Genomic DNA, 11,158 nt, shown 5'->3' with positions numbered 1-11,158 from the left:
CTTTCGTTTCTCAAACATGAAGGGGAAAAAATCAAAACTACTTTAATTCAATGGAATGAAAGCAATGAATATTCCACAAACTGAAGCAGAATTTTAGCCAATATCTTCATAAAATTGTAAATTTATTCCTATAGCTATCTATATATAATGTGTAATGTGGGTAAGTTATTCTTTGTTTTTAAAGATATATTTATTATAACAGAATTTATGGACCTGTGTCACTCTAATACCATTTCATAAAAGAAAAACCAATGATTTTTAAATATATATCTAAAATGTTTACCAACTAAACATGTATATGAAGATATACAAATTGCTTTCTTTATATAATGAAGTTTAATATCCATGCCAAATAGAAACAGAATAATCTTTTAATGTGCTAAATTTCTACATGGTTTAAATCAAAAAGTTTCTATAGCATTTGTGAAAAATGTCATACAAAGAATTAATACATGAACTATTAGCAACACAACATCATAAACAATATACCATCCAGACACATTAAATTTTAAAAACACAGATATATTTACTTATAACATACAATGAACTTTAATGGTTTAGAGTGAGCACTGACATAGAAGTAAAAACCTAAATGCTCATAACTTGATCAAAACCAACAAGTTTCTTTACAAAGAGAAATTCTAAAGATAAATCATATAAAACCATGAGCTCAACTTAATCTTTACTTACATTGATAATCACTCATTATCATTGTACATATTAAAGATTTAAAGCACAAGAAAAACATTGAAGCAAAAACACAGACTAGATTTTCTCCAAACTTCTTCTAAAATTGACTATAGGCATTCCCTTTCCTCATATGCCATTGCATTTGTGACACAACTCAAACACTCAATTAAACGATGTGGTTTAGGCTGATGAAACTACAGATAATTCATTTGGTACTATTCATGGATTTAAGCTAAGTTGAATCAATGAAACTAGCTCCATTAATTACCTCCTGATTTGATAGATGCTTTATGGTTATCCAGACATTTTAAAAGTCTGTCCTGATTCCACACATTCTACAGGATGGCATACTTCTTCATAAACAGTATTTTTCTTCCTTATCAACTTGTGGGGACACACTTTCATTCTGCATCCAAGTCACTTAGACTTCATGGTAGGAAATATGCTAATTTCATGTGGTAAGAACAAAAATCAGACCCATCCATATATCAGGATATTTTCTGCAAAGCAAAAATCTTATAGTATTTACCAAAAAAATATGATATTAATAACAAAAACTAAATAAATAGACTAACCTTTTTTTAAAAAAAAAATGGGTTTATTCTAGGACACCACATGTACACAAGGAAGCTACAAAGCTTCTGCTCTGAACTTCAACACTAGACAGCCAGTGGTCTAGTTGTGTTCTATTTGTAATGAATTGGCTGCTTGTTAGCAAAGAGTCCTCTATACATTTATGTAAATCACACACAAGCAGTAATTACCTTCTGACAGAATCTGTGTTGGTATGAAACATTCTGTGCCTAACATGTATGGTACGTAAGAGTGATGACAAAATAACTAAAGAACTATATGCTGCAGTTATTTCAGGAAAACGGGTCTATATATCTACTTAGCCCTCCCTTGGAATAAATTTTTCATTAAAACGCTGATAACTTTCTTATTTTGAGAAGATCTTCATATCTCTGAAAGTCTTTGGGAACCAAGTCTTAAAGCACCATGATAGACGTCATTTCTTAGCATTTCTTCCCCATGTGTTTGTATGCATTGCTTCTCTCAAAAGAGACTTCCTCTATTAACAACGCTGTGCCTGAAGAGGCCTCTGCAGTATTTTAAAGTGTGTGAGTGCGTCTGTACAAGTACGTGTTATTTATATGTGTATATCTATACAGTCGATTTCTATTCAGATTGGCACAAGTTCAGATGTCATGCTTTCTGTTTAGCAACTAATCTATTCAACTTTCTGAAATTTTGTTTTTGCTACATACTGAGCAAAAAAAAAAAAAAAATGAACGTATAGAGCGAATTCTGTAGGAGAGTCAGTAAATAAGATGAAGATGCCCTCCTGTTGTTCTGCAGCCACAATTTAAAAACTCAAATGTTTCCTGGATGAATTAACTTCATCTTTTGTGAAGAACATAGGTCATTTAGTGAAATTTTCTAGGATATTGGCTTATGAGCTATAAGTTGGAAGAATCAGTATGAATAACTTTCTATTAGTATGGCTTCACAACTGTGAGCCTACAGAGAGAGCTGGCTGACTGCAAGCCACACACACATGTATGGGCTAGTTCTGTCTTTTATAGACGATAGCAGGAACTAACACTCAGAATTAGACAGAATGCATGGAGCATCATATGAGTCTGGCATTCAAATATTCCCCAAAAACATAACCAAAAATGTTTTAGTAAATTTAACTAAATGTTTAAAATTACAAACTTTGTTTTTAATAAATAAGAAGTCACCCTATGGCCATAGGAAAAAAAATGAGTAAGAAAATTACCTTATGGTCATAGTATCATGTTTTATAACTAGAAGCCCATGAATTCTCAATAGTTATTTTAACAGACCCTAAAACAGGTGAAACATCCTTACTATGAAAATGATTTCAGTTAACATCTCCCTTATTTAATCTGAAGAACTCCTAATGTTCCAATTCAACCAACATACCACTTGTTTATGAATGTCACAAACCAAATTAAGATTAATAAGAGTTCCATAAAATTAAAACTGAAATCTATCATTAAAAACAAATATCTTAAAGCCTTTTATTGGTTATCACATAAAAGCTATACGAATATTCATAGCACCCTCTCTCTATAAAACAATACCCAAAGCCAAACAAAGATCTCTATTGCTCACTCGCATAATGGCCTCAAATCTGCCAGTGACTCCATTTGTGGAGCTACTCTGAGGCCACTGAGAGCACCATACCCCCACACACACAAATTTCCACATTTGGAAGGTAAATTAACTTTCATTATTTATGTTACAGTCATCTCCAAAATCGTGTCCACAATTTTCATTCTCTGTGAATGATTTCTTCCATGGTTAGACAGCATATTTCAGTCTTTTTTTAAAAGTGATTAATTGTTCATCCCCTCTAGTTTATACGCATATACAAGAGAAGTACCACATCCCCACTTTTCAATTTTTTCTCCAGTTATTGTGGACTATCACCTTCTTGAAATATATTTAAAATGCCAAACTTGGGTTTTAATGTAAAATAACATTGTTTTCCATTAAGATGATCCCAAAAGGTTCCTGCAAATCTAAGCTTTATAGTATGATGGAAAGGGAAAAAAAAGAGACACAGAATATTGATATTAAAAAAAGAAAAGAGAAAGAAAAAACTCATTAAAGAAAGAAAAGAGAAGGAATAACCTTGACAATTAGTTATAATTTATTATATTTAATCTATTATTTTTATAAATGACTTAAAATAATTAACCCCAGGCCCAGTACTAGTATGGGAATTTAACATTAAAAAAACACGTAGTCCATTTCCCTAGCAGCACAAGATTATTGCGTGTAGCCTATGGTGCTGTTATTGTCTCATCTAAAAAATACACCTATTAGTAGACAGCACAGTCTAGATTTTAAACTAGAAATATAGTGCCCCATTTATAATTTATTTTCCCAGATTAATATACTCTTATATCATTGTCTCTTTCCAATACTGTTACATACATTATGGTGTCTCCTTCTACTTCCTATTTGTGGAAAGTATTAAAATAGCTGCTAGAAAAAATACATCCATTTTCTATAGCATTATTCAGTACTTTATATAACTACTCTGACTCCAAATGGTTGGTTATATAATCTGGCAGGGAAAATATTTTAAATTTATGATTGATAATGAATTATATGAAAGCACTAGCAATTTAAATTTCAAATTTATAATTTCTACATAACAAAAATATTCTTTAATATTACAAAAATATATTAATTCTATATTTAAGGAAAAACTGCCTTATCTCTTGAGAATTAAAAAACAAACTAATACAACTATGCTTTTCTCCATATATACCTAACAAGGCAATTGTGAGTAAATATAATCAGTCCACAAACTAGTAATTGGAACTGGTTTCATTATGATAATTTTAAAACTTTTTTTCAACAATTTCTATCAGATAACTTCTAATTATACAGAAAGGAATCTGCTAGAAAGTCTAAATATAACTGGCTTGAAAATAAATATTTGCTGATATCCTTAGGGACAAAATATGACAAGGCAGTCCTAATAGAAATAAGGCAAAAAGCAAGTGAAATTGAGCAGTGACAGATTCTTCATAAGCCTACATTTTCCTTTTGTAAAAAATGGGAGCAAATTCAATCTTTGGAACAGCCAATATTGAGTTCCCTAACATGAGGAAGAATAGAGGTATATTATTGGTAAAGGTAGATTGGGTCACTGAAAATCCATAGAATGCCAGAATTTGCAAACCATCAATCTAGGCTCAGTAACATAACTGGATGTTCTTTTATAATTCCTTCCTGAGTTATGTGTTATGAAAGCCACAAGGATTAAAACCTGAAGCTCTTAAGGGAGGAACAATATTAATCACTAATACACTGAATGAATACTTCCTCCTTCCAAAATGAGTATCTTGCCTTCTTTTTAATTCTTTTAAGGTGGATTTTGGCTAAGGAGGAAGAAAGAATGGAATACAATAGTCATGGAAACATTTTAAACTACTGCCATTTCTAAATTATCTCTGAAACTAAATTATAAATTGTTTATTGAATAGTTTATTGCTTTAAAAATAGTACATGCTTTCCTCCGATGGTTGTGGGTTATTGTTAAGCTGCTTTCTTATTATCGTTTAAAATTCTATGCCTTCTTAGATAAGTGCTTTAGCATAGGCTGCCATCTAATAATCTCACTTCTAAATTTTTAAAAAAGTATACAATAGGAGTAATTCCATTCTTTTTCATCCTTTACAAAAACAAGTACCCAACTGTCTTCCAGGTCAAATTCTCCTCCATCTAGATCTCTTAATTTTCTAAATGACTTCTAAAAACACATCCCATAATGAGAAGTCACTCTCCTTTAGTAGCTATTCAAAGTTATCTGGTCTTTCCAATAAATCTCTAATTTTAAAATTCAGTAGGTAGTTTTCAACCGTATTGTCACATCATGTTTAGCAAGGGCTATATCCTTATTATTCAAGTATTATAGCCCTTCATTTTTCTTATAATCAATACACTCTCTTTTTAAAAATCATCTATGCTACGACAGCATAGTCTTTGTTTTGTTCATTGTCCTCATTTTCTTGTGGACCAGTGATTTTTACTTCTGGCCTTGGTGGTCTTTGAGGGTCTAAGTCAACCTGGAGGAAAACAGATCAAAACAAGATATTTAGCTCTTTAGTTACAAAGATAATAAAACTTACAAGGAAAAAATTACTCAATATTCCATTCAGCTATATAAATATTCAACTAAGACCAGTTCCTCAGGTTCCTTTGTGTTTCAGTCTATCATCACCCAGTGAAGACACCAGTCCCAACACCACTTGTACAGAAGCCCTTTCTGAAGCCATAACCCACTCTGTGCCTTAAGGAGGGCATATACTCATTTCCTGTGCTACAGGCTTTATTTTTCTTGATGTTTTCCTTTATTTCCCTTTGAGTTTTTCAACAGCATATTTATACTTTTCATTTTCACATTTTCAGAGAAAAGGGAAGAGAAGCATGTAGCAATTCTACCCTCATGTCTCATTAATCCAGTCCCATACTAGCTGTTCTTCTGTTAGTTTTCTACAAGAGCTTACTAATTCTTTGTGAATATGGTACCAAGTAGCATAAAATATCAAGCAGATAAAAGCAGGACAGGATACGAAAACACAGAGGCAGCATTGCTCCAACAGCAGCCTTTGTCCTTGCCACTTGGACTTCTCCTATGTTATTAATGATATTATCTTATTTAGTCTGTCTTTCCCCACTAGTCTGAAAGCCAAGGGGGTAAGATTAGAATTAGGAGGTTCTCAATCTCTGTTCCATGGAATCCTGGAGGCTCTACAGCCCCCAATGGCCACCTGTGTGGGGAGAACAGGACCAGCTCCGAGTTCCCCACCCCTACCGGCCATGATTTATGTTCTAAAAAAGAAAAAAAAAAACGTTACCAGAACTATCTCTTATTTCACATTCTCAAATAACTCTCATGAAGTGTCTCAAACAGCATCTTGAACACAGTGCAAGAACAACAAATGTCAGTTGGTTACTGTGTATTTGTTATATATTTCCTGCTGTTTCCTACAATCTTACCACACTTTGCTTAAGAACTGTTATGTGGAACAAAATGTTACATGGGGAACTAAATTTTTAGTCATTTTATAAATAAAGAATTCTTTTGAAAATTCTAATTATTAATGTATATTTTATAATTCATATAAATCTGGCTTTTCATGTAATTGGTTTGCTTAGAGTACCTATAGTAATACAAATAGTATAAAAACAAAATATTATTTTAAGAGAGAGAGTCAAAAAAGATCAAATTTCTTGAGTGTAACTGCTCTGTCTTAGGCATGTGAGGAGTCCTTAAAATCCCTAACTAGCCACATATCAGGCACTTGCTCATCTGATTCCCAATACATACCCTCGGTATATGCTTCTAATACTTGTTCTTCAAATCATATAACCTTGATTTTGACTGATACCCAATTCCTATGAAAGGCCTATTTTTAAAATTAATTTTATGGGATGGTTTTATAGGTTTCACTTTTATAAAAACCTATTTGGGTCATAACATTAAATGAAGCTAGGCTACTGGGAAAATGCATACTTGGATTTTACTATCTTTGTCCCACATAGAATTTATACTTTGATTTTATGCTCTAAGCATTCATCAAAGGCTACTATAATAACAAAGAACTTCATGACAGTTTTGCATTATTGTGTTTCCTATATGAGTCCCCAGACAAGAGATTTTGCTTCCTTTGAGAAGCATTTTTTTTTCTTTTGCCTTCCTAGAGAAATTAATTTTGTTTCCTTATGGAGATAAAGGGAATCATGTAATTGACTGAATTATTTTTTTAAATTTAGCTACAAACAACCTCAGAATAGAAATTTTAGCTAAATTTTAATAACCATGTAGAACTACATATGGGAAATTTCTTATAGAATAGGGCCATGAGTACCTCATGCTGAGTCAAGATGAGAGACACATTGAGTGTTTTCATTTAGTTGTTAAGAATGTATTTGCAGCCTGGCAGGTGTGGCTCAGTGATTAAGCATCGACCTATGACCCAGGAGGTCACGGTTCATTTCCTGGTCAGGGCACATGCCCAGGTTGGGAGCTCCGGGGACATACAGGAGGCAACTGATCAATGATTCTTTCTCATCATTGATGTTTCGATCTCTTTCCCTCCCTCTTTCATTCTGAAATCTATATATATAATTTTTTTAAGAATGTTTTTGCATAAGCCATACAGTAGATTACAGGCAACTTTGTACTGGTTCCTGAAACCTGGCCACAAAAACATTTTGCATTTTACCATGACTAAACTTGGTCTCTCTAAGAAAGATCAAACAGATAAATCACTAATAAGTAATCAAGACGACCCCATTCATCATACTGGGTTGTCAGGGATGAGCAGACCAAGGCCTATGTTAGAGGCTACAGCCTTGAGGGAGGTGGGCCCTGAGCTGATGGATAGACAGGAAAGAAGGGCACAAGCAGACCAGCAGATGGTGAGAATGCTGTGGAGCACATAGCCTCTTATACTATGAGACTTGACTTTAGCCTATTCATCAGCATCTAACTTATTCTATCCTATCAAATTTCATCTGATCCTATGGAAGAATGCCAGGACTTAAGAATATCCTGCTCCAGGGCTATGGTGGGAAAACAGGCTGGGAAGGAGGCTTCGGCACATATTCCTTCACCTTCGCTGTATAATAAATAGAAATATATATTATTAAGTGCCTGGCATATTGTGCACTTAATTCAATTAATCCATTAAAGTGGGCTAAACAAATTAAAGTTTAATATTTCTATAGAGCAAAGAAGTAAGGTAGGTATAACAGAGATGATGTTCTTGGTTTCCTTAAACCAGCGGTCGCCAACCTTTCAGACCTCACAGACCACCAATGGTCCGTGCACCACCGGTTGGTGACCGCTGCTTTAAATCATATCTATGCCTCACTGATCTTGATATTATTTGCTGGTTTGTATCTTCCCCGGTTTTAACTCATTTGTAGTTCTTACTTATATGTCTCTCTTTTGTTTTATATGTTCCTAGGAGCCTCTGTAAAAAAAAAATTTTATTACAGGGGACAGCGTGAATGCAGTCAATTTTCCCACATTTTGGGAAATCACAAGGGACGGCACATCCAGAGTGCAATGCATAAGCCTCGCCCTAGAAAAACCACCTTCGTGATCATGGTATCTCCCTTGCTAGGTAACTATCTCTGTAAATTTTTTGTAGAATAAGGGAGGAAATGGATGGATGACAAGGAAGGACGGACATATAAACTGTCAGATAAGTGGTTGACAGTCCTTTTTTAATATGTTTTCATTTATTTATTTATATTTATTTATTTATTTATTTATTTATTTATTTATTTATTTGAAAGAGGGGAAGGGAGCGGGAGAGAGAGATAGAAACATCAATGAGAGAGAAACATTGATGAGTTGTCTCCTGCACACCCCCTACTGGGGATCAAGCCACAACCGGGCCATATGCCCTGATCTGGGATCAAACTGTTGAACTCTCGGTGCATGGGACGATGCTCAACCAACTGAGCCACACTGGGTGGGCAAAAGTCCTTCTTAACTTATTGAAATAATATAGTCAACTAAATAGTATTGGATCTTTCCCCACTCAACAAGTGGTTTCAATGCAAGTCTTAAGTGCATGAATAATTCCCTAAGTGTGTATACACACACACACACACACACACACACACACACACACACACACATTCATGCAAGCACACAAGAGAGCAAAAGCAATAGAAATACCTCCTCTTGTTCACTGCCAGCTCCTTGAGACTTTGTTTCCTCATCCACTGCCTCCTGAAGCTCATTACTGACCGGATCCATTTCCTCACCATTTTCTTCATCAGTGCCTCCATTAACACGAGTGGTTCTTCCCTGCTCCTCCCTGTGCCCCGGCATCTCCTCTGCTTGCTCAGGAGCCTCCCCAGCTCCTTCCCCTTCAACTTCACCATTCATTCCTGAAAACTCTTTTTTCTCTTCTGCATCCTTGCTTTCCTTCTCCCCGTCTTCTTCCTCATCTACAATTTCTGCTGGCCTCTGATGGATCAAAAGAAATAATGGGTAACAGTAAGAAGATCAACAGTTATTTTCTACACATTATAATAATTAATAGTTGTGTTACAGTCAAGTAATACTTCCTTACATTTGCATAGTACTTTAATGTATATAATGTGTTAACCTTTATTGACTGCCTACTGAATGTCACTCTTCACAAGTATCTTCTCATTTGATTCTCATGATAATCCTGTGAGATTTGACAGTCCTACTTGACAGGTTAGAAAACTAAGGTAAAGAGAGATCAATATCTAGCCCAAGATCCCACTGCTTATAAATGGAAGGGCCAGAATTAGATCTAAGCATGTGATTCCAGAACCAATGCTCTTAATGCCCAGAGCATAGAGGATACTATACTGCAGAGTCTATGGCCGATGTCCAGTGGAGTGTCTGGCCCTGAGGAGGAGGTAAGAGAAATTCTTTGTGGAGATAATATCATACTCATCACTAGTGCCTAGTGTGCGTTCATATCTCTAAATACAAAAAGGGCAAAGTTTATGGTACCAGAACGTGAATCTACCAGGTTTTCTAACACCAGATGTGGACACTTTCTACACAATGCCCAAGAAAGTTGACAGTATACCTCCAAATACCAACAATGACTGTTACGTAGATATGAAACCAAGAAGCTTTTAGTCCCTTCTGTAAAAAGTAATAAATGCTCACGTATTTTATAAAGTCTAGTTAGGCATTTTTACTGTTATTTGGATACATGTAAACCTGCTCTAAAAGAGAGCAGGAGGCTGAATTCTAGAGCCAAGACTTTGGAGAGAGAACGACTTGGAGTAAAGTCCTGTCCAGGCTCTTACTGGCTTTACCTAACTTCTGTGAGTTTCAGATTCCCACTTATAAAATGGAAATACAATAACACTTCCATGGGGATCAAATGAAATAAGTTATATACAGTGCCTGGCACATCACAAATCCTAAAAAAAAAATTAAATTCCTTCCCATTTGTTATAATACATTCTTTCCGGAAGCTATCATATTTCTGAACTGCCTCCAATAAAATGTGTGGGTTTTTTTGAAGGATAAGTAGAAAAAAATAGAATGTTAGGACCTCAGACCTGCCTCTTTTTAGCTGTGTAGGGTTGGACAGGGCACTAAATCCTCTGCCATCTGCAAATTGCAGGTTTGAGGCACAATGAACCCTGACCTCCCTTCCAGCTCTGGAAGTCCGTTCTCCTCTCAGTGCCCAAAGACTTGTTATGGGACAATTTACACAATGAGTGAACACAAGCTTTCAGTTTCTGAAGTAAAGACAGCAGTAAATGAGGACGAGTAGATTAACGTTCAGGAAAAATTTCACACCACATTATTTTGAAGAAGAAAGAGTTGAACCATGAATTCCTACATTCTATCAAAAATAAAGTCTCAAATTTGATTACATGATATCAAAGATGCACTTTTTAAATGAAGGGGGAAAATAGTTGATTTTAAGATAGTCCAGAAAACAGTATTTATCATCATGCAGATTAACTAATAGTACACTGAGGCTGTGTCTTTCAAATTTTCATTCAGATGCCTAATGTGAACCAGCACTGGCGGGGCCCTAGCCAAGCCTAAGCATGCTGCAGGGCCCTTGGGAAGGCCAAAAGCAGAAACTGGGGTGGAAGGGAGTAGATCGGCCAGGTGGCTTGAAAAAGCAAGAGGTTCATGAAGTGTAACCATAGGGCTTTGCTAAGGATTCTGGGTTTTATGTATTAAGACCAAAATAAATAAAGGTGAGAAAAAAACCCAAGTTCCAAAAGAGAAAACAGTATGTTCCCATCTCCACACCCATGTCCCGCCCTGTCTCTAGAACAAAGCCCTGAGGTGGACGCACCTGAAGTGCAGGAAGTCGGGGCCTTCCCCAATGAGACACTAAGTCGGAGAGGGGCCTTCCAACTGGGAAGAGCTGGAATGAGGACC

At 35.3% G+C, this 11,158-nt stretch overlaps 1 protein-coding gene and 1 non-coding gene across 3 annotated transcripts in view; both read right to left on the bottom strand.

Moving 5' to 3' along the window:
• Positions 1 to 440: 440 nt before the first annotated feature.
• DCDC2 (doublecortin domain containing 2) overlaps positions 441 to 11,158 on the bottom strand; it is a 189,677-nt gene continuing 178,959 nt past the window's right edge. For both annotated transcript variants that reach the window (XM_070405644.1, XM_070405645.1), the window contains 2 exons: positions 8,936 to 9,229; positions 441 to 5,303 (listed from right to left, as the gene is read on the bottom strand). In XM_070405644.1, the coding sequence (XP_070261745.1) occupies positions 5,199 to 5,303; positions 8,936 to 9,229 (399 nt within the window). In that variant the 3' untranslated portion in view covers positions 441 to 5,198. The remainder of the gene's footprint in view (positions 5,304 to 8,935; positions 9,230 to 11,158) is intronic.
• LOC139004631 (U1 spliceosomal RNA) lies at positions 8,219 to 8,380 on the bottom strand. Its single transcript, XR_011470486.1, has one exon. It is a non-coding gene; the product is annotated as a U1 spliceosomal RNA (small nuclear RNA).

The sequence above is a fragment of the Myotis yumanensis genome, unplaced genomic scaffold, assembly GCF_028538775.1.
Source record: "Myotis yumanensis isolate MYYU_CA2020_CCGP unplaced genomic scaffold, mMyoYum1.0.hap1 SCAF_2, whole genome shotgun sequence".
In the NCBI taxonomy this organism is placed as follows: Eukaryota; Metazoa; Chordata; class Mammalia; order Chiroptera; family Vespertilionidae; genus Myotis; species Myotis yumanensis.
Note: the sequence above shows the minus strand (reverse complement) of the source record. Positions and strands in the feature narration are given on the sequence as shown.